Genomic DNA, 23961 nt, shown 5'->3' with positions numbered 1-23961 from the left:
AAATACACAATGATGCCTAATATGATGATGTAAGCAAATGATGCAATGATGGTCTACAAATATTAGTTGAATGATAATGTGAAATAGAATGGAAGCTTGAAGATGTTTTGAAATGAATTAATGTTTGTGTCATTAAATTGAACACCCTAGCATACAAGTTAATCACTTTCAAATTCAAGTCGACACATAATGGCTAATTGAATAGTTGATTTAGAATTAAATTGAGTTTTCAAAGTTTTAAGATTGTTTTCACACTTGCAAATTTGACCTAGTTCAATTCTTCAACTACAAATTTAATTTAAAATAATAAATAGATAAAATAAAAATAATCTAATCTTTAAATTATACAATTAAATTAGTTCACAACTTTTATGATGATACATATTACCTACACACTAATCATAGCATAAAAAACAATACATAATATATTCTTGAAAGCAAATTTATTTAAAAAAAAAAACTCAAAAAACTCAAAAAAAAAATAAAAAAATTATACAACTTTCTTCTCCACCATTTCATTGATAGTGGATTATAATTTGTCTCTAGCATCTTTGCCTAGGGAATGCTTTAGATGCCGGCATTGAATGACAGTTCACAAGATTAAGATGAAAGTTTCAAATGGAGAGAGCGGCACCTATTTTACCCTAAAATTAATTGCACGCCATTTGCTACTCGTGAAATCATTGGAATCTGCGGCAGGCCCACAATAGATTTGCTTGAATACAAACATCGTAACTTACAAGAAAACTACAGGACCATTACCTTGGTGGAATCATCTCTGCAACCCAGGAAAGTCAACGTCTGTAGCATTTGTATTGATTTGTTATGGCCATCGAAACTCCTTAGATGAAGAATATTATGCTCTTCAATACAAATTCCTCAAACAGAAATACGGTGCAAGTCCTATGATTTGTTGGGAGAAAACACTACTTCACCTATTCTCCACAAGCTGAAAATTTTATTCTCGCCAATGCCAACTGTGTTCTTCAATACAAACTTCTGAAATAGATATATGGTGAACTCTTATGATTTTGTGAGACAAATTCATACCTTATAGATGTCCCCACACGCTGAAAATTTTATTTTGGCTAATAAGCATTCTCTAAATTCACTGAAGAGGCAATAGATAGTGAGAATTTTTCACCCAATAGAACAGAAGTCATTGTGTTTAAGATTTTGAGATGCTTTTCTTCAGGCCTTTAGATGAACTATCAAGAAAAGCTGAGAGAAGAAAACGAGGATTGAAAGTAATAAATTGATGCAAGGCCCAAAGTGATTCTTCTTGTAACTGTAATCCCATTTGATTGGATCCCCTGCATCTGGTCAAATCGGGCGAGTCATGTACTAGTTTTAAGACCAAGGATTCAAAATCAAAATGGCCGGCAAAGCCATCATGGACAGTAACAACCTTGGCAAAGTCCTGACGGTAACAATTGCAAGTTTCTTACAGGACAGATTGATAAATAGAGAACAAAGGATTCAACAAAAGGAACAATGTGCAGAGAGATTAGCAGCAGGTGAACCAGGCATTGGTGAAGTAGCTTATTCAGAACAAGCTGTTTTGGCAAATTTGGATTGGGGAATTGATGCTTTGGAAGAGGCCATCACTAGTTCCAATGAGGAAACTAAGGCAGCAAGATTACAACATGCAGAGAAGATGCTGCAGGTGTGTGCTATGTTGGATGCAAAGCAGACTACTGCAGGTGTTCCCAATTTCTATCTGTGTGCATGGTCACACCTCAATCTGGCCTTTCTTTGGAAATTGAGGAATGATGACAGGAACGCTGTTGCCCAAATTCTAGAGATGTTTCTTGTAGATCCCCTGTTTTCAAGAATTGATTTCGCACCAGAACTCTGGGAGAGTCTCTTCCTTCCTCACCTTAGATCTATTGTTGGATGGTACACAGAACAGAGGCAAAGAATTGTTCTAGACTATTTGCCCGACTCTACTGATCTCTCCTTTTCCAGAGATGATCATGAATACGTTTTCAATGACAATTTGCTATCTGGCTTAAGTCCGGAACAAACCCAACGTCTGCAGGAGTTGGAGAAAGTGTATCAGGAGTCCCTGGATGAAAACACCAAACTATATACACGATACTATAAGGATTGGATTAATTTTGATCCTTCTGTAAGCAAGAAGGGAAACCAGCCCTTAATTCCCATTGCCGAGCCTCCCATGACACCAAGACATGAGCTTAGTCGATTGATTCCTCAGTCTGTCAAATTTGGACCTGTCCCACCCAAAAGTGCAGGCTTCTCTTCTGTTGTTGGATTATCAACTGGCAAAGGAAAAACTCCTACAAGGTGATATATATGTTTCTAAATCATAGTTTGATCCTTCAAGTTGCCTTGTAAATGCATGTATGCATACCCAAATGTGACACCTGCAAAGCATTTGAAGAGTTGTCTTGAGAAGGCCTAGAATTTGCTTTTCTAACGCATCAAATAAAAACATTATTAAACATTTATACTGCATAATTAATAACGTGACAATTGAAAGATTTTAGCAACAAAGGATTACATTTCTGTTCATAGGATTTCTAATCACCACACTGACCGTGCCATTGTACTCAGGTATGGCTCTGCGAATGGCAATACTACTAGTACTGATGACGGAGCTGAAGATTTATCAACCAGAATGTTTATGGATGTAATGCGTAGCAATAAATTCAATTTTTCAGATAGTAATTTATTGTTTTAAAACTATATGAGTTTGATTAATGGAGTTTTAAGAGTGATTCTACTAAGCTAGGTTTCTGATGAGAATGGCAGGAGGTCAACTGGGAAGAAGAGAGAACAAATTGTCATAATACCGATAACGCATACAATGCTGACATTGAAATGGATTGCAAAATGGACATAACTAAGAAAGTACCAGCAGCCTATCCGGGGACGCGGTCAAACTCCAAACGAGTATTCTCAAAGAACCAGACGATTTCAGAAGATAAACTTGTGTTGGCAAATGCATATTCTCCTGGTAGTGGTAGGCAAAGTTCAAACCAACAGTCGATGAAAAGAAGGGATTTTAAGTCCAGGCCTCTCTCTGAACTGCTTGAAGCTGATACTGTCTCTACTTACTGTACATCACCAAGAAATGATTATTCATCCGAGGATTCAGAGGCTACTTCACCAGATCCCGAGCACAATCTAGAGGTATTTGCACTTACCCCAATTTAAAGATAAGTGTGAAATTGCGAAGGCAGGCTTCTTCTTAATGGAGAATACATTATTCAAAATGGCAGCTATCATCCGCAAAATTATTAAAAACAGCGTAATTTATCTTGAGAATCGGAAAAAGTAATCTGCTTGAACTGCCAATGGTTTATACACAATGAATCTTAACGAGGCTATAACAGGCAATGAACCATGACACTGCATACTATGAACCCAGTTTAGTCTGATTTTGTATGGACCAGCTAGATCTTGAACTTAAGACAACGTATTTGGATAGGAAGGTGCTCTTCCCCCAAGATACCAGCCTATTTTGTGACTTTTTTTCACATGTTATGGCTAGACTGTGGCTAATTTCTCCAAAATCCCTCTCTAGCCACATTTTGGTGTTCAGGGCTCTTAGCTTGGCTCTAATACCATGTTTAGTTTACATGCTCCAGCTAGAAGTTGAGCCTATGACTTGTGATTTACATACTGATATACTATGCCACTAAGTAGCTGACCTCTTTTGACCAGGCTTTTGAATACACTTCCTAATTATAATAATTAGATTGTCGTTAATTTATGCAACATGCAGAATGTGAATATATAGACTGTAAGCTCTTTTTGACTTGTAAGCCACAGAATAAGAGAATCCAGGGCAATGTAAACATTCAACAAATTTAATACTGAAATCAGACTGAAATATTCTACCACTAACTATAATACTTAAACTGAAATTTAATACTCTTTTGATCAGCCTTTTAGGTACATTTTCTAATTATAATAATTAGGTTGTATGTTTATCCAACATGTAGAATGTGAATTATAGAATTGTAAGGTTTTTAAGACTTGTAAGCCACAGAATAAAAGAACCCAGAGAAAGGTAAACAAACATCAAATAATTTGCGAACTTAAATCTACGTTGCTTTCCCAATGCCACTTAAATTAGCTACAGATTATCTAAACACAAATTAGCTACAGATTATCTAAACACTATCAACTACAGACAAATTCATTCAATGAGGAACTATAATTGTTATAAGTTTATAGAGAATTGGTGAAAACTGCAATAAAAAACATTGCTGGCAATGAATACCAGAGAATATGCTAACCCTTAGAATTGTACATCCAGAAAATTCTATAAAAGAACTTCTGTCATTTAAATTCCATGAAAGGATTTGAAGTCAAGTCCAAGAATTGTACATGCAAAAAATTCCATGAAAATTCCGGAGAATATGCTAAACACCTTGAGATGCCTCATGTGAACTTTTTGATCTAGTAAGCGCACAACTCTTGTCTTTTGGTTAGGGATCCATATTCCATTTTCACTAGTTCTAATATATTTACATTTTGCTAGTCTATTGCAAGCACAGTGGGTGCCTGCGGGTATAAAATGACAAAGGGATTATGTCTTGTATCATGAAGTTTTATGTACCGGTAATGCAGGATGCAAATTCATATGGGGATATACCCGATGATGAGGATGAAGTTCAGAAGGAAAGTGAATTAAATGATGACTATGAAACACAGGCAGCAGAATTAGAAGAAAGGAGGTACACCATACAAAAAGCAGTTTCATAATTGTAATTAAAGGACACTGAATGGTTTTATTATTTGGAGCAAAGTAGGGTACAAATTACAATTACAAAAATGATCTCTAAAAGAATGAGTATCCATTCGTAATGCAGCTATTCAATGCCTATATCATCACCACTGACAGAGAGCGAAGAGGATATAAGCCAAAACAGCTTTCAGGTGCATTCATCTGGTAAATCCACTCCTCAAAGGCGGCCTCCAAAGGATTTTGTGTGTCCTATAACAGGTCAACTTTTCACAGATCCAGTCACACTGGAGACAGGTCAAACATATGAGCGCCAAGCAATCCAGGAATGGCTGGACAGAGGAAACACAACATGCCCAATTACCAGGCAGAATCTTGGAAGCACTGCACTTCCAAATACAAATATTTTGTTAAAAAGGCTTATCAGTAGCTGGAAAGAACAGAATCCTGAATTAGCAATGGAATTCCGTTTCTCTGAAACACCAAGATCTCACATTTCAAATCCTATTGATTTATATTCTTCACGTTTTCTCTCTTCTCCGGATTTAAATTCAAGTCCGAATAGAAATTCTAACATTGACATTGCTGAAGTAAAAACAAGGAGGAGTTTTATGCGCAGATCAGCTTCAGTCTCATCTTCTCCAACTAGTGTTATCAGTCAAGCTACTTTCGAAAGAACGATGAGTGAACTAAGCCCATCAATTTCACACCTTTGTACTTCTCAAGACTTGCAAGAATGTCAAGCAGCTGTTCTTAAGATTTCAAAAGTCTGGCAAGGCTGTAAAGCAAATCCAATCATCCAGTCACAACTCACTAAGCCAGCAATGATTAATAGTTTTTTTGAAATACTATCCAATTCTTTTGATGCGCAGGCACTAAAAGCGACAGTGTACATTCTGTCAGAACTTGTATCTGTAGACAACATTGTTTCACAAACTCTGATGAGGGTGGACCCGGACTACGAGTGTCTCGCTAGCATTATAAGGAAAGGACTAGCCGAGGCTGCTGTTCTTTTGTATCAATTGAAACCATCATCCTCACAACTTTCATTCCACGACCTTGTTCCATCACTAGTACATATAATCATCTCAAATATTGAAGAGAGCGAGTTACAGTTTCCAATGAGCTTTCAATCCAAGGAAGTTGCTACAGTGATGCTGGAAAGCATGCTGAATGATGGAGATGAGAGTTGCAGGTCATTAAATGCCCAAACTGTTATTTCTATGAATGCGCTTCCTGCCCTCGTCGAGAGCTTGGAATGCAAAAGCCTTCAAGTGAGGTATTCTGCTGTCTCTATTCTTCTTTCTTGTATTCGAGGAGATGGCATCTGCAGAAACTTGATTGCCCAAAGAGCTGAATTGGCACCGGTGTTAGAGCTTTTTCATACTGGAAATGATGGAGAAAGAAGCGTCAGCATTGCCTTCATTTCAGAGCTTGTTCGCTTGAATAGGTAAAGTTATCGGGCCCAGGAACTCCATTCTTATTTCAAGAAGATATTGGTGCAGTCCAGGGTTTTCATTTTTTTCATCATTCAAGTCACATTTTTCTTTACCAGGTTCTCCTTTTAAGGAAATATTTTAGGTTAAGAATTTACTTTCTAGTACATCATCATTTTCTTATATATGTTAACTAGGAATTTCCAGATAACCGTTCTAATTTCTTATCAGTACCCGTTCATATTGATCTGCTTTCCCCTTTGAAGTTTTCCAAGTAGCTGATACAGTTGGAAGCCATTATTCAGTTACATTCATAATGATCTTGGTCCTCCTTCAATACTCTGTCAACTACTTAGTTGATTGGAGATATGACCATTTCCAACATCTGTTGTTCTCTGTGAGTGCCTTTTGGCTTATTAGCTCTTGTTGTTCTATTTTTTAATTCACCCAATGCATAAACTCTCTTTTACTTGTGGATTTATGGAGTTCTATTGAGAAGAAATGCTTTCAGTTTTTTGGTTGCTGAGTCCTCTGTTTTTTAATTTCAAGTGTTCTCAACGACAGTCTAGAAGTTCATGCTTCAACAATTCACAATTATAATACCTCACTTTTCGTTTCCAACTTGTACGATCTCCAGAATACTTCTTAACAAACAACGACTGCCTTGTCTTGCTATTCTATGTTCCATAACCTTTAGCTTAGGTCTATCATTGGGTTCTAACAATTGAACTAGGCCTAAAGCAGAGATGCCTAATGCATTCTCCTATGCCATTCTTAACCATAATGTATTTATTGATCAGATTGATAACTCTTGTTCATTGTGACATCAAGATGTAGGCATAGTTAGTTTCTTGACATTAAGCAGAACTTACAAAGTTATCCTGCTGGCTTCAGGCGGACATTCAACAATCAAGCTCTGCAGATTATAAAAGATGAAGGCACGTTCAGCACCATGCATATGCTTCTTGTATACCTTCAGATGGCATCTATGGAACAACGCCTAATTGTTGCAAGTCTTCTTCTCCAAATGGATCTTCTGGTCGAGCTTCCTGACTCTCATAATTCTTTCAGTTGCATACCAATTTTGCCTTTGTAAAACGCTAAGAGCTGTAACCAATAGAATTTTGTTTTCCAGGCAGAACCGCGCAAGATGAGCATGTATCGTGAAGAAGCTATAGAAGCACTGGTTGAAGGCCTAAAAGCTAAAGAGTTTCTTATGTCCCAAATAGCAGCAGCAGAAACTATAGTTGCTCTTTCTGGACGACTGTCCTTGTCTGGGAAACCTCTTACTGAGGCTTGGCTACTGAGAACTGCAGGGTTTGACAAGAACTATGACTCTTTGACAAAAGCTGAGAAACCACTCAATGAGGAGGATGAATCAACCGAATTTCTTGTGAGATTTTCCTAAATTATTGTTTGGTTGTTTGGTGTCAATAACATTTTGGTCCTTTCCTATTTTGTTTGACCCTTTTAAAACCTCATAAACATTCTGTTATTATCCAGAAGGAGGACGAGGAAGCTGCGAAAGTATGGGAGAGAAAAGTAGCGTTTGTTCTTGTCAATTATGAATTTGGTGCACTCTTTGAGGCTTTAGGAAAATGCCTCAGAAATAACTCTGTAGAGCTGGCAAGACCTTGCCTTGTCGCTGCAACATGGCTCACCTATATGCTGAAGGTCTTACCGGATACCGGAGTTCAGGGCGTAGCTCGCCGATGCTTGCTGCAACACTTTGCTATGGTCTTGCAATCATCTAGGATCTTGGAAGAAAGAATCCTTGCAATGCTTGCTTTGTCTACCTTTATTAATGATTCAGGTGATCCCAGATTTTCCTTCTTGGAATTTTAACCCTTGGTTTTTGATTCTGAATCAGTAGTCTTAATTAACACTATTTGGTGATCACAAAGCACAGAGGCATTGAAAGACCTAGGCACTTATGTAAAAGGGATATGTAAACCTTTGAGGCAACTGAAGAAATCATCCACAGTAGCAGCTGATATACTTAGGGCTCTGGTGAACCTGCCATCTGTGAATATTGTAAGTTGGAATCACCTGTTCTGAACTGAGCATTATGCGCTTGCCTTTAACTGCTAATAATTGTCTTAATCCTTTGGGTGTAGTCCAAGCTTTGCAGTTTTACAGAATCAGCTCTAGCAGATTCCAGCTTGAATGGAGAAATTCGCTCTCTTGTTCATTGTGGAGGTCAAATAATTAGTGGCCATTCTGATGGCACATTGAAGGTGGGTTTCCTAGCTTTTGTCTTTCAATATCTTGTGTCGCCCTCTCACAGGTTTCTTACATCTGAGATTCTGAACTCAAAGGTGTGGGATGGAAGAAAAAGACTGCTACAACTGATTCAGGAAGCTCGAGAACATACTAAGTCAATCACTTGTCTATCTGTTTCATCATCTAGAGAGAAAATATACAGTGGGTCCCTGGACAAGTCTGTTAGGGTATGTTTCTATATCAAAGTGGTTTCCCAATTCTTCGCTCTCTTTCTTTTCGTTCTGTAGAAGAGTTTTCTCTTAAAATTTTGCATCCAGGTTTTGGATCACATTTCATATAACAAAGTTTTTTTACAAGGTTTTTATCAGATTTCATATATTTCATATAACAGAATCAAAGTTTTGGGTCTCACTTCATGATACATCTATATTCATTTGTTTCTCTCGTAATGATGATGAACGGGAAATTTTGATCTGAATCAATTGTGTTTAGATAATAAAATCTGATATTATGATGAAAAAATTTAAAGATATGCAAACATTTAATACAATGTAATCACTTGGGTTCATTTCTCTGACCTTAATAATGATCGATATATCATAGGATGCGATTTAACATGTTGATGGTAAAATAATTATACCATCTTTTTTCCCAAAAACTCTCTCATAAACTATAAAAACTTAATGTTTATCTTGCCTTCGTTTCCATAAGAAACATGTTTTCCTGTTGATGCAGGTTTGGGCAATTGGAGCACAAGAAATTAAGTGCATACAGGTTCTTGACATGAAAGACCCAGTACAAGCCCTTGTTGTGAGTGGCAACGTGGCCTGCTTTATTGCTCAAGGGACTGGAGTCAAGGTTGGCTTTTATATTGTACTATCTTGTAGAATTTGTATTTTCATGTTTTGTACATGACATCATCTTCTATGGATCGCAGATCCATAACTTGAGTGGAAGCATAAAGCTGCTCAATCCTAACAAGAATGTCAAGTGTCTGGCTATTGGAAATGGGAAAGTTTATTGTGGGTGCACTGATTATACCCTTCAAGTAAGGAGGATCTTCAATTATATCCCATTTCCTTTTCTTTCTCGCCACACTCAAGATTTCTATTGCTTATCTCAAGGAATGAAATGAAGCAACACTCTTGATATATTTCTTTTCTCGCCATACTCATTTTATTGCTCATCTTTAGGAATGAAATGAAAGTACACTCGATATATATTTTCCCTTCATATGGAATGTGTAGAATAGGAATTGATAGCATTCTTTTAAATATAAGAGATCGAATGTAAATTCTTAACAATAATAAAAAATTATCATGTTTCAATTTGTGGGTTTTAATTCTAATATGTAGGAGATGGATCTAAAGTCTAGTACAACAAACATCCTTCATCAAGGAGCAAGAACTTTGCTTGGTCAAAAGCCCATTTATGGCCTACAACTCCTTGATAATCATCTCTATGCTTGTGGTGTGTTCTTGGATGGTGTTGTTGTCAAGGTAAAGACTTGTGCTTTCATTTCAATTTTACGCATTTGCGTGTAAGTGTACAAAGCTAATGAAGTATGTTTCTTTTGTGAATGTCGGTATAGGTGTGGAATCTTTCTAACAACAATGTTATAGGAACAATATCCACAACCTTAGAAATCAGATGCATTGCAGTAAGCAATGAATTCATATTTTTAGGTTCCAAAACCGGTATTATTGAAGTATGGTTGAGAGAGAGATTGGTTAAAGTGGGATCATTGAATTCAGATAGAGGAGGAAATAATAATAGAGTGATTTGCTTGGTTGTGGATAAGGAGGGTGATGTTTTGTTTAGTGGATCTCAAGATGGCAAGATCCAGGTACTGATATAAAATTTATTTTTAATTCATTTCTTGCATCTTTACTTTCATCTTCTTCATGTGTTTTGCTAACAGTTTTAGGCTTTTTTTTGCTTACATTTGCAGGCATGGTCACTTACATGACTTAAAATGGAGTGGAGTTGTCCAATCATTCTTTGACTAGTACAATCCATGTGCTTATTCTACTCTCAAGTCCAACTTTGTTGTAAGTGGATAACCTACATGTATTACCACTTTAGGCCTCTCCTTTTAAAAAACCACCAACCTTGCAATCTAATTAAATGGATTCTCTTGCTCCACATTTACCTATTTTTTTTATATACCTTAGACACAAAGTCTCATAAATTTCAAGTATGTTTAAAGTAGACTAAAACAAATTTTGATATTGATAACGAGTGTTAATGTTCTCTGGATTAAACTTATAAAGTGTGTAAACTATGCAACTTGATTTGGAAAGTATATTTTGATAGTTTATTTTGATACCAATTTTCACAATTGTTAATACTTTTTTTAGCTAAACTGCCATTACAGTCCTCATGCTTTTCCCAACCAAAATAATTTGGAAAACACTTCATAAATTAATAACATCAAGATAATAAATAATTAAAATACAATATGAAAATGAAACAAAAGTAGAAGATGAATTTTTCAACACCCTATTTGTTAAAAGGATATCACCAAAATCTCCTTTGTTTAGAGAAGCAATCAACTCTATAAACATTTAGCTTTAAAATCAAGTTTAACTTTATTCAACTATCTAGATTTAATAAGCTAATACCTTGAGTTATAATTATAAATATATATGAAAATATGTCTTATATCATTATATTTTAGGATATAAATATAAAATAAACTCTCTTCGATTTTATTAAAGTTACATAAATTTTAGAGAGGTTTTGCTCAAAATACTATTAATATTTTCCATGTAGTACTTTTGATAAATAGCTTATCTAATTTAGTTGTTAGTTTTGTAATCATAATATTATTTTAAAGCTAAGAAACATTCAAATTTAAAATTGATGATATCTTTTATACTAAATTAATTTTATTTTTTATTTTTGATAATTTCATTTTCCAAAGTGCTTAGATGCATTCTTTTGTGTTTTAGATCTTTTCATATGAGATGGCTATCTATTGTTAATGACTCTAAATTTTTAACCATTTATCAAGGTCTTTTTCTAACATTTTTTTGGATGAATATGTGTTAGGCATGGTGTTTAAGAAACAATAGCCCAATTCTACTGTATTTTAGCTTTCTTAGCTAATGCTTATGTAGTATTTACCATTTTATGCTATGGCCTTAACTTATATCATGTATAAGGATATGTGTTGCCAAATCATGGCCTTCATAAAATTCAATTAAGTTATATGATCATTTATATTATTTTATATAGATAGTTTAGTCAACATGAATAACATTCATAGCATAAATATGATGTATATAAGAGTTAGTGGTTAATTTATCTTCATCATATTTTGAATTATGTTATTGAAGATTTTGGAGGTTTATCCCCCTTGAAGTGGCTTATTATTCTAAAGTATTTATAGTATATACAAGTAATTTCATTACAAGTGGTATTAGAGCATGATCTTAGCCTCCACAAGGTAAGAAGCAAGATAATTTTTTATTTATTTAGAAGGTCAAATTATGAGGCAAATATCTCATTTATTTTGGTAATTTTTTAAAAAAAATTGGAGAGTTATTCAAGGACATGTTGAACCTCCTACAATATAAATTTGAGATTATTTGAAGTAAGTTTGAATGAGTTAGTGTGAAATTAAGGTTTTCGCCAAATTTGTTACTAAGGCTACACATTAGTGAATTTCTAAGAAAAGTGAGATCTAGGCTTAGGTAACTTAATATAGTAAATTTTTTATTTTATTTTAATTTCCTTCAAGTACATTGTTATGAAAATTATTATGGTGTCATCATGGCAAGGGTTTTAACAAAAGAAAAGAGAAGGAATCAAGTCATTCTTGAGAAGATTCTTGACAAAAATGAATTAAATTAGAGGAGATGTATCACATAACCACTAAAGATATAAAGGAGGTAGCTAGCAAGGTTAAGAAGGAGATCTTATCGTAAATCATGATGAAGATTGATAGAGTGTTCAAACAATTAGCTCATATCTAGAGTTCTATAGAATCCCAACGAGTAGATTCACACCAAAAGACTTGGGATGCACACGTGTCTTCACAAGGACATAAAGGTTCTTGTTTTGACTTTGATCTAAAGAAATTCCATCACACAAATAATCTTAACACCAACTCTAGGAACTTCATGCCAAGGGTGGAAATGTGCAATTTTGATGGAAAAGATCCAACAAATTGTATAGACTATTTAATGGAACAACTTGTTGATCTTCATCATGTTCCATATCAACAAAAGGTTGGAATGCCATCATTATATTTGGAACCAAATCAATTCATTTGGTATCACTGTAACACCCTGCCAAGGAACCCTAGAGGTTAACAAAAAAATGTACAAGAAATGCATGGAAATTTTTTTTTTGAAGTAATTAAGTATCATCATGCATTGCATATTCAAGTATAACACTCAACCTCAAGATATGGTCAACTCATATGTTAACCATGCACCATTTGAGTTACCATGCTCAAGTAAACGTACTATGCACCATTTGACTCATAGGTTTTATTAATGTTGATTGTTCCTTTTTCCTCTCTATCTTTTCATGCAGTTGTGCTATGTCAAAGGACCAATGATGATGAGCCATATGATTGTGATGAAGTTTGCAACTTACCCTTCACTACCATAATGCCACTTGATTGTCATAATGTCTGTTTACTATTAATTGTCTTCTATCTACTCATGTTATTCCAATTTGAGAAAGAGTAAAAAGCCATTGCATAATCTAAGAGGCAAAAAATAATCTAGGCTAATCCTTATATCTTTTCACAATGCATCCAACAATATCTTTTCCATGATATCATTCCATACACATTTTAATGGCCCATGACATATTAATCAATTCTAGTAGAAATGCCTTTATGAACATCAAAAACATCAACAAGAACAAATGTTTCTTTATCTTGGACATCCAAATTAGAAGATCCAAACAAACTCAAGTATGTGTCATCTTGAGCTATGCAGGCTTGCTATATTATCCCTTCAACTAGAAGAGTTGTCATGGGCTTGTCATGTTGCATAATAGGATGTCTTTGTTTTTTCCATGCATAGTAAATGGCATTTTTTCTCTTTTGTAATTCATGCCCTTTTTATGAAGTTGGTCACATTTTTTAATTCTTAAGCCACTATTATATCACACCCTAGGCTCAAATGAATGTTACTATTAGGTTTTTGTGCAATTTCCATATACTTATCAAAATTTTAATGAAGGTCCTTGATAGTAGATACATTACAAAAACCTTGCAAACTATCAAGATTCTTTTAAAACCTCAAAAATGCTTAAATTTCCAATAATATGCAATGCATACCTAGAAACTTGAAGAATAAAACATAGGGATGCAATATGGGCAAGCTTCCAACAACTACCTAAACCTTCTCTCATGCCAAGCTACATGCAAAGATCCACCTTTAAACTCTATAATGTAGTGAATCATTCATCAAGATTTCTTCTATGTGTTATTCCCATGCTTCTTTCCAATGACATGGGTCATTACTCCTCTTCAATGTGAGTGCAACTCAAACTATTTCCATGCCAAAAATAAATATTTCCTCTATTCCAGCAGCATAAAACCCTAAATTTATGTATGCAATGTGGTTGAAGGCTTTGAGAGGAGAACAAAATGTATCATTATTTCCTCTTTTTTATTTTCTCTTTTGACTTTTTGGCACCTAAAACCTTTAGACAAATATTTCGATTCCAAACATGACTTTAAACTCATAATTTTTCATTGACCCAAAACATCTATGACCTTGTGAGAAATGTTTTAAAATTATCTAATAGATCATGTATTTTAATATACCAAGGTGTATTAAAATACATTAACAATAGGCTAAGAAAGATCAATAACTATAGCTTGGCATTCATAACAAGTTATCTCCAAGTAACCTTGATTGTATACTCTACACCATTGTGAGAGAAAAATATTATGAACATCCATTTCATTTTCCCACATTTCCATGTCCTTGAACAACCTTTCAGAAAATTCCTTACTCCTAAGAGTTGGTTTTAAATATTGATCACTTGTTTGGTAATGATCAAAGATTGTTGTTGTTCTCAATATTTCATCAACTCTGTAGAACTTGGTCCTATTTCCACAAAATCAACATCACTTGGATTTTTATATTCAATGATCATATACTTCAACCTAGGCTCACTCTCTATCCTAATTTCATTTTAGTTTTCTTTCCAAGAGAGACAACCTATACACTTCAAGAATGTCTACAACTTGAATATCAATATGTTGGTTGATACGAGAGTCTAATCCTAACTGGATGTAAACATCTTTCAATTCCCTAACAAAATTCACTTTATTTTTGTCAAGCTAGATGAATTTCTTGTTGGTAAGATATTGGGGTCATGCCAATGTTTTGGCATATAGAGTAAGGTATCACATTTATAAATACTCTTGAATCTACAAGAAACTTATCCAAATTCTTGCCAAAAATATTGATGCTTAACAAGAAAGGAGGTGTGTCAACCTTACCTTTATACATAGTAAAATGAGCATCGGTAGTCATAGATACTTTTTATTTCTCTTTGGGAGCACTAAACTTATCAACAAAATTTAGAAGTGTCACTCTCTAACTTGAAATTTTTTGTAAGATCAAAAATTGACATACTGGTTTTTGTATTCTTTAATTCCTCAGTTATGTCATAATTGCTTTTAGCTTGGTAGTTATTTATGATCTAAAAACCTTTTTCTTATGTGTTGTAAGATGATTTTGGTGGGGGTGGATTTTTTTTAGCTTTAGAACCATGAGGTGTAGCATTGTTGTTGCGTGCAAAAGATGTGGTAAAATGAATTTTGTTCTAATTTATCAAGTTATAATTACCTTTTTGTGGTTTGGAATGCTTGAGCATCATAGGTTTCTACCTTAGCTTTGTTATCTTCTTGGAAAGGGAGAAAAAGGGATCAACTACCATGATTGTGTTAATGAAATTGACATTATTACTATATTTTTTAGCACCCATTTGACAATTAGCTTGGGAAATTTTAATTTTCTTCATTTGATGATAATTAACTTCAGAGTAAGTTGATGTGTCATGCAACCTACACCAATTTTTCACATACTTTAAATCTACTATGTTTATTGTTGGACCTAAATGAGTTGATTCTTGGATGTCTTGGTTATGGTTGTTGGAATCAAACACTCCTCCATTATTTGACCTAGTGTCCCATTTCTTGTTGAACGAACTTGGGTTATACCTTTGATTCTAATTTGGATATGCCCTTTGATTTTGGTAGTTGGTCTAATTTTGGATTTGATTGGAAGGGAGATTAAAGATAAACTAATTCAGTTCATTGGTAACTTGTGGTAGTGCCTTCTTCAATATCTCAATTTTTGTTGTGATATGGGTTGTTTGGTCAACAACAATGTTGTTTGTAGCCTACTTTGTAGTAGTAGTATTTGACAAATTTTCTTGAGGATTATTGCCATTTGACTTGCAAATATCTATGTCATGTTTGGAACATTTTTGTGGGTTTTTTGAGGTAGAACTAGGGTAATTTTTTGTTGGGTTTGGTGGAATTTGATTCAAATGTTGAGGCATGTATACAAAATCTTGCATACCAGTCACAAGGTTCACAGTAGGCATACCTGTAGCATTCTAAATTGTACTCGCCTATAATTTTGTCGTCACTTAGGCATCACTTTGGCGTTCTGTCCTCAACGCCTAATTGCAATACTTATTCTGCTAACACCACTCATTTACCTCACATTTTCATCAATTTTCCAACTTGGCCCCTAGTTTGGAGTCCTGATTTGCAGGAATAGGATGTACCTTTCCCTAGTCCCAAATCAAGACCAAGACTTACCACACCCTGGTCCTAAATCAAGACCAAGACGTATACGCCTCGAGCCTCTTAATTTGGCCCTAAATTGGCCTCCTCTAATAGTCACCTTTTATGAGCAATAAATCTAGCCTCATGCAAAAATTCATTAAATTTTTTGACAAGCAATTATAAAAGGAGGTCTACCCCTCTCATTTTAAAACCTAACAAATTAAAATCAAGATCTAAACTCTAGAAAATTCAAGTTAGCACGCAATCAGTCTTTCATCAAGCATTGGAGTAGAAGTGAAGTCAAGTTTCAGACATTGAAGATGACATCCATGATCTATGTTTAATGAAGACAACATACATGAAACCTTAATTCCTTTGTGGAGACAAACACAACTTCATTAGGGTATATCATTAGTATTTCAATCATTTTCATCCTTTCCCTCAAAAGGAAAATATTTTACTGCAGTCTTTCATTTACATTTTCAATTCAATTTCATAGTTAATTCCAAAATCGGGGTTCTACCTAATGCAAACCCCTATTCCCAACATATTCCTTGTTTTCTTTGTGTGCAGGAATAGGTACAAAGTTGTGATCAGGAGGATCGACAAAATTCATAGAGATGAACAAGTTCATCTTTCGACATCGATAAATTCAGAGGATCATGGCGAATTGATACTACTTGGTCCCTAAAAATCAGCTCACACTTCTAAGAATAGATGTGAAACATATTATTCTACTCATATCTAGGTTGGTGTCTCTGTAAAATATTTGTAGCTCACTATTTTTGTTAGATTGCTTCACTATCTTGCCCTAATCTTCAACAATTCAATTCAATTCAGTTCAAGAAAGAGAAACCCCTAGAAAAGGAGGTTGAAATCTTATCAGAATCTCAGTCTTTTAGTGATGGTTAATTAGGTCATTTAGTGGTTTTATTATCTTAATTTAACCCTAACCCCAATTTCAACCATTACAATACCATTAGCAAGTTTTGGGTTGAAAGAAGTCATCTAATTAGCCATTCCTAGATAGCCTAAGGGAGATTCCCTATATACCTCTTGGGTTGGATTTAATTTGTGGTTCAATTTTATTGTCAAATCATAGACCTTAGACAACTTATCTATCACTTGTGGAGTATGGGTTTTCTTGATGAAATGTTTTGTTCTAGGATCCAAAGTTCTAAAGTAACCTTGAATAGCCACATCCTTATTGATAATATAAGGTGGCTGAAATCTATTGAAGAGCCTTTGAAACTTGGTGTTAAAGAAATTTCAGGGCTCATTAAGTTATTTCCTACAAGTGGAAAATTAATAATACAATATAACTGGGTTCACATACACTTTGAACTATTTGATGAATGTGTTTTTTAAATTGCTATCATGTTTTCAGATTCGCCATACGAATATGAAAAATATGATAATTCCCCACAAATTTTGGCTAAATATGACTTCTACACTCTAAGTATATTAATAGGATTGGTTTTCATCCAAAAATCTCCTTATTAATCTTTGATCTTTAAGTCATTTCTGTTTAGGTCCTTTTCTTTTCTTTTTTCTTAGTTTTGTTTGTCCTAAGTGTCAAGTAGGGTTCTAAACCCAATCCTACACCTGCTTATCATTTTTGGTTGCAAATCGAGTCTATAGACCCAAAATGCACCCAAGGATGTGAATCAGGTCTATCGACCTGATTTGCATCATTTATTGTCTATCACCTCTGAATTTAATATTTTTGTGTTTGTTTTTTCAAACAAACTCTTTTACTTTTAACTCCCTTTTATCGATTGTTTGTGCCCTTCTTTTTCTTTGCATCTTTGACCCTCATCCATGTTTAAGAGCTTCCTAGCGATATTGCCCTCGCCATTACCTTTGCAAGTATGTTGTTTCTCTTTTCCATTATTCTTTTTGTTTCTATGTCTTTCTTTAGGTCATATCCTTTGTGCACCATTACTTCATAACTGTTGGAATCCAAGAACACTGAGAGGGGGGGTGAATTAGTATTCTACTAGTAAACAAATTTTTGAAATTATTGCATATGAATCGGTTAACAATAAATATAATTAAAGTGCATAAGCCAAATAACACATAAAGAAGCACAACCACAACACCAATATCTATAGGTGAAAAACCCTGTAAAGGGAAAAACCATGGTGGGGATGATGCCCACAATATCTATATACTTGATCAAGGTATACAAATATTACATAGAGGGGATCGCACATGCAATCAGGCTCACCACCTAGAGCTCACTGCTCAAACATAAGTCTCACTGATTTACACAACATTATACAATGATTACAAGCAAAAATGAACTTATAGATTGCATCTGACCATGCTGGATAAGTTCTGGTTTATGTTGTTGGCCATTTGGAGGAATTGATTATGTGTTGCATTGATGTTTTGTCATTGATGTCAACACTAGTTGTTTGGATTCTTTACTAGCACCCTTCTGGTCCCAGTAGGTTGAGTAGTTTATGGTTGGTTTGGATTCGACATGATCCGGTAGGCTCTGGTATGGTTTGGTTATGGAATTGGCCTATTCATGATACTCATGTTCATATTCAGTAAGTTGGTTTTGGTCTAGTGATCAGATGTTGTCCTGTTTGCTTGGAAGCTTGGCTTGTGGTTCCGAAGAGGGTTTCACCAACAGAGCTTTTGATGAAGATCTTTGATGATATGCATAAGTGGTGTTGGTGCAGTTTCTGATGGATATTCAGGATGTTGTTGGTGATCATGTTCCAGACTTGGCGGATGGAGATCATTGCTTTAGCGTGTGGACCTATATTGGGTCCTGGTTGATCTAGGTTATGGTCCGACTTAATGTAACATGTGGATATTATTTGTTTGGTCTAAGGCCGACATGTTTTGTAATTATGTATTTGGTTTATTATCTAGTGGCCGACTTTATTGTTTATGGTCGAGGGTTTGTATATATATAATGTAAGATCTCATTGTAGATCATGAGAGGTATAAGGTCAAGGAATGGATATGGATATGTAATGTGCGAATAATGTAATATCATTCAGGCAGAGGATTTGGTCGATCATTGGAGATCAAATTGGGTTTATGTAAGAGGATTTCATCCTCCGGTATTGAGCTTAATCGAAACTATACTCAAGCATTAGAGATGCTATCTTTGCTGTTCAAACACTTCTTTCAGATTTTAGTCTAGATTTCTATGTATTCAGTGAGACTCCTTTTGTGATGAGTAGTGCACTCTAGGTTGTTGGTCTTCCTACAAGTGCAAGCCCCTCAATTGTAATTCACATGCTTACTGCATAAGTATTATCTGACTATGGGTAGGCTTCCAATCGTGGTTTTTCTCTTTACCGGGTTTTCCACGTATAAATTTTGGTGTCATGTGGATGGTATTTATTCTGTGATTATTATTTATGCTTAATTGGTTTAACTGTCATTCTGGTATTTGGTTTAAGCATTCCGGTATTAATGTTTTGGGTTCTGATATTAAAGTTTTAATTGCTAAATGTTCTGGTAATTTATGACAACTGATTAACCCCCCCCCCGCTCTTAGTTGTCTTCCAGTTATTTGAATTATCTAACAATTGGTATCAGAGATTTGGTCCTCTCTGTGGAAAGCTTAACCGCTTGAGGAAGATCCTATGGTGACTAACAGTTCAAGTTCATCCAATTCATCTGGAGCTATCTTTCGAAGAGATATCCCTAGGCTTGATGGAACAAATTACACAGTATGGAAGATTTAGATGGAGACTCATCTGAGATGTCTTGGTAAGGAGATTTGGGAGATCACATAGAATGGTGTTACACCTCATAATCTGACATCTGGCAATCCTCCTCTAGTAAACCTAGATAAGGAGCTTGAGAATGATTGTAGAGCAAGAGAAGCCCTCTTGTGTGCACTTTCTGATCAACAAATAATGGGATTGACTGGCAAATCATTTGGAAAGGCTATATGGGATAAGTTGGAGACTCTTAATGAAGGTGACCCTACAATGAAGGATTCTAAACTTGATGGTTACTGGGTGAGATATGAAAACTTGAAGATGGAAGAAGATGAAAGGATTACTGCATTCATGGAAAGGGTAAATGATATTGTTATGTGAATTCAATGTTGTGGAACTCCGAGTGAAGATGAAATTGTTTCTAAAGTTTTGAGAGCCCTACCACTGGCTTACAAGATGAAGGCTACTGCTATTAATGAGTTAAGAACAATGGTTAATACATCTATGAACAGAGATACCTTGGTTGGGAAATTATCTACTTTTGAGCTTGAAGAATTTGGACTTTCTGGAGCTATGAAGTCTGAACCTGTTTTTCATGCATCTGCATCAGCAACCGGTAAGCAAGATTGGAAAGATTTATATGCAAAGGAATTGGATGATATGAGGAAACAAGATGAAGAATTTGAGCAACTTGAAGCCCTATTTTCTAGAATAGTACCTAAAGGACCGATAGGAAGTAAGTATGAAGGAAAAGCACCTTTTAAATGCTTTGCATGTAATAAGATTGGTCATTTTGCATCTAGATGTCCTAAAAGGAATTCAAGATTTGAAGAAAGAGTTAGAAGATCTTTTAAGCCTAACCCTAGATATCAGAACAAGTATAAGTACAGGAAAAATAGAGATAAATCATGCTACATAGCTGATGAGGAAGGCATTACTGATTTTGATGATGATCCAACAGAAGACTCTGCTAGTGGTTCCGACAACATGAAGGAATGGGTGTTCCTGGCTATCAAGGAAGATGATTTGACACTAGAAGAGAATGTACCTGAAGAGAAAGTACTTGTTACTAAAATTGAAGACAAGGATGAATGGGTAATTGACAGTGGTTGTTCACATCATATGACTGGAGATAAAGTGAAGTTTCTATCTTTGCAAGAATTTAATGGCGGTCTGGTTAGATTTGGAGATGAAAAAGCATGTATGATCAAAGGAAAAGGAACTATATCATTGGATGGTAAGAACAATACTGACAATGTTTATTATGTTGAAGGTTTAAGGCATAATCTTTTGAGTATAGGACAATTGGTGGATAAGGGATTTCAATTACAGTTCAAGGATGGAAAATGCAAAATCATTGACAGATCTAGTTTGGAGATTGCAACCAGTACACAGACAAAAGGTAATATATTTCATTTAAATTTTGGTGAGAAGACATGCTTGATTACACAGATTGATGAGAGTTGGTTATGACATAAAAGGTTGTGTCATGTGAATTTTGATTGCATTGTAAAGATCAGTTCAACTAAGGAAGTTAGAGATATACCTAAGATTGTGAAGCCCTATAGTCCGGTATGTAAAGAATGTTAAATGGGTAAACAAGTCAGAACCTCTTTTAGGAGTATACAAGATAAATCTAATGATGTTCTTGATCTTATTCATACTGATTTGTGTGGCCCTGCTAGAGTTAAAAGTTTTCAAGGTGATAGATATTTCATTCTAATTATTGATGATTATTCTAGAATGATGTGGGTTAATTTTCTAAGGGAAAAATTTGAAGCATTTGAAAAGTTTAAAATCTTTAAGGTAAAGTGGAAACTGAGACAAAATTAAAGATTAAATGTTTGAGGTTAGATCATGGCGAAGAATTCACATCTGGTGAGTTTAATAACTTTTGTGAGAAACATGGTATAAGAAGACAATTTTTTGCTCCTCGAACACCTCAGGAGAATGGAGTTGTGGAAAGGAAGAACATAACTATTTTAGATGCTGCTAGAACAATGATGATGGAAGCTAGTCTACCTCATATATACTGGAGAGAAGTAGTGAGAAAAGCGGTTTATACATTCAACATAGTACATATCAAAGGAGAAACTGGTAAGACACCTTATGAATTATGGTTTGGTCATACATTGACAGTTAAGTATTTCAAAATCTTTGGTAGTAAATGTTATATCAAGAGAGATGATATCATTGGAAAATTTGATCCTAGATGTGATGAAGGCATATTTCTTAGTTATTCTAATGAAAGCAAGGCATACAGATGTTATAACAAGAGATTGCAGAGAATTGTGGAAAGTGTTAATGTCAAAGTGGATGAGCTGAATAGAGGTCAAATCAAAGTTTATGAGAAGGAACTAGCGGTAGAAATGATTATATCTGAACTGGTAGCACCTTTACCAGAACAGAGTGTTGAACTAGTTACTTCAACAATATCAGAAAATTCTACGGTAACTAAAGAACCGGGAAGAGGATCAGAGAGTCAGAAGACTCCTAGGTATGTGAGATTGAATCATTCAGAAGATCAGATCATTGAGGATAAGAACAATGGAGTAATGACAAGAAAAAGATTGACAACTAATGAGGTATGTTTAATTTCTCAAATTGAACCAGTATCAGTAATTGAGGCATGTAAAGATGAATATTGGCTGAAAGCTATGGAAGAAGAATTAGATCAGACTGAGAAAAACAGCACATGGACTTTGGTTCCCCGACCTAAAAATAAGAATGTTATTGGAACTAAATGGGTTTTTAGGAATAAATTGAATGAGGATGGTCAAGTTGTAAGGAATAAGGCTAGATTGGTTTGTAAAGGATATTCTCAGAAGGAAGGAATTGATAATGGAGAGACTTTTACACCTGTAGCTAGGATTGAAGCTATAAGATTATTTCTTGCCCACAAAAACTACAAGGTTTATCAGATGGATGTTAAGTGTGCATTTTTGAATGGGGATCTTGATGAGGAATTTTATATTGAGAAATCTGATGGTTTTTCACTATCAGATGATACAAACATGGTTTGCAGGTTAAGGAAAGCTCTATATGGATTGAAACAAGCACCTAGAGCTTGGTATGCAAGGTTGGATAAATATATTTTGAAGCTTGGTTTTACCAAGGGTAATGCTGACAACAATTTATATTATAAGATCACTGATGATGATATACTAATTATTGAGGTCTTTGTTAATGACATTATTTTTGGAGGTGAAGATAAGTTATGCATGGAATTTTCTAACAATATGAAGAATGAATTTGAAATGTCTATGATTGGGGAAATGAATTTTTTCTTAGGTTTGCAGATTACTCAAATTGATAAAGGTATTTTTATTTGTCAAACTAAGTATGCTAGGGAACTGTTGAAGAAATTTGGTATGGGAGATTCTAAATCGATAAGTACTCCTATGGTTACAAGTGAGAAATTGACAAGAAAAGATGTTTCTGCATCGGTAAATCCTACAAGATACAAATCTATGATTGGAGGTCTTCTTTATTTGACTCAGAATAGGCCTGACATAATAAATGTTGTTTGTATTGTATCAAGATTTTAGAGTGATCCTAGAGAAAATCATGAGAGTGTGGTGAAAAGGGATTTTTAGATACTTACAAGGTACATCAGAATATGGTTTGTGGTACCCTAAGGATGATGAATTTACTTTATGTGCATATATAGATGTTGATTGGGCTGGAGATGTTGATGAACAAAAAAGTACTTCCGATGGAGCTTTCTTTCTTGGAAAGAAGTTTGTTTCATGGATCAACAAGAAACAGTCATGTACCTCTTTATCTACTGCTGAAGCTGAGTATGTTGTTGCTGCTACTAACTATACACAAGTTTTAAGGATGAAGCAAATGTTGAAGGATATAAAGGTGGATTGTAATGAACCGGTAGTTATTCACTGTGATAACTCTGCTGCTATTGATATATCAAAGAATCTAGTATTTCATTCTAAGACAAAGCACATATCTATCAAGTACAACGTTTTGAAGGAAAAGGTGGAAGAAAATGAAGTTAGATTGGTTTATGTGAACACTAAAGAGAAGATTGCAAATATCTTCACTAAAGCTTTTCCTAAAGATTCATTTGAGTACTTCAGAGATAGATTGGGAGTTTAT

At 34.8% G+C, this 23961-nt stretch overlaps 1 protein-coding gene across 1 annotated transcript; it reads left to right on the top strand.

Moving 5' to 3' along the window:
- The first annotated feature begins 644 nt into the window (after nt 1-644).
- Nucleotides 645-10607, top strand: LOC131061512 (putative E3 ubiquitin-protein ligase LIN-1). Its single transcript, XM_057995232.2, has 16 exons — nt 645-2307; nt 2578-2653; nt 2776-3156; nt 4603-4709; nt 4845-6167; nt 7048-7192; nt 7289-7546; nt 7657-7966; nt 8063-8187; nt 8271-8390; nt 8472-8603; nt 9112-9234; nt 9314-9424; nt 9732-9875; nt 9968-10222; nt 10328-10607. Exons 1-16 carry the CDS (start codon nt 1376-1378, stop codon nt 10343-10345), a joined length of 4560 nt encoding a protein of 1519 aa, XP_057851215.2. The 5' UTR covers nt 645-1375; the 3' UTR covers nt 10346-10607.
- Nucleotides 10608-23961: the final 13354 nt, after the last annotated feature.

The sequence above is a fragment of the Cryptomeria japonica genome, chromosome 8 (assembly GCF_030272615.1).
Source record: "Cryptomeria japonica chromosome 8, Sugi_1.0, whole genome shotgun sequence".
Lineage (NCBI taxonomy): Eukaryota > Viridiplantae > Streptophyta > Pinopsida > Cupressales > Cupressaceae > Cryptomeria > Cryptomeria japonica.
The sequence above is the reverse complement of the archived record's forward strand: the minus strand, read 5'-3'. Positions and strand labels throughout refer to the sequence as shown.

Excerpts from the sequence above, each read along its gene's own strand:
- LOC131061512 (XM_057995232.2), top strand. The coding sequence starts at position 1,376 with ATGGCCGGCAAAGCCATCATGGACAGTAACAACCTTGGCAAAGTCCTG. Across the intron at positions 9,235-9,313 it reads CTCAAGGGACTGGAGTCAAG|ATCCATAACTTGAGTGGAAG; the intron begins GTTGGCTTTTAT and ends TATGGATCGCAG. Across the intron at positions 9,876-9,967 it reads TGGATGGTGTTGTTGTCAAG|GTGTGGAATCTTTCTAACAA; the intron begins GTAAAGACTTGT and ends ATGTCGGTATAG.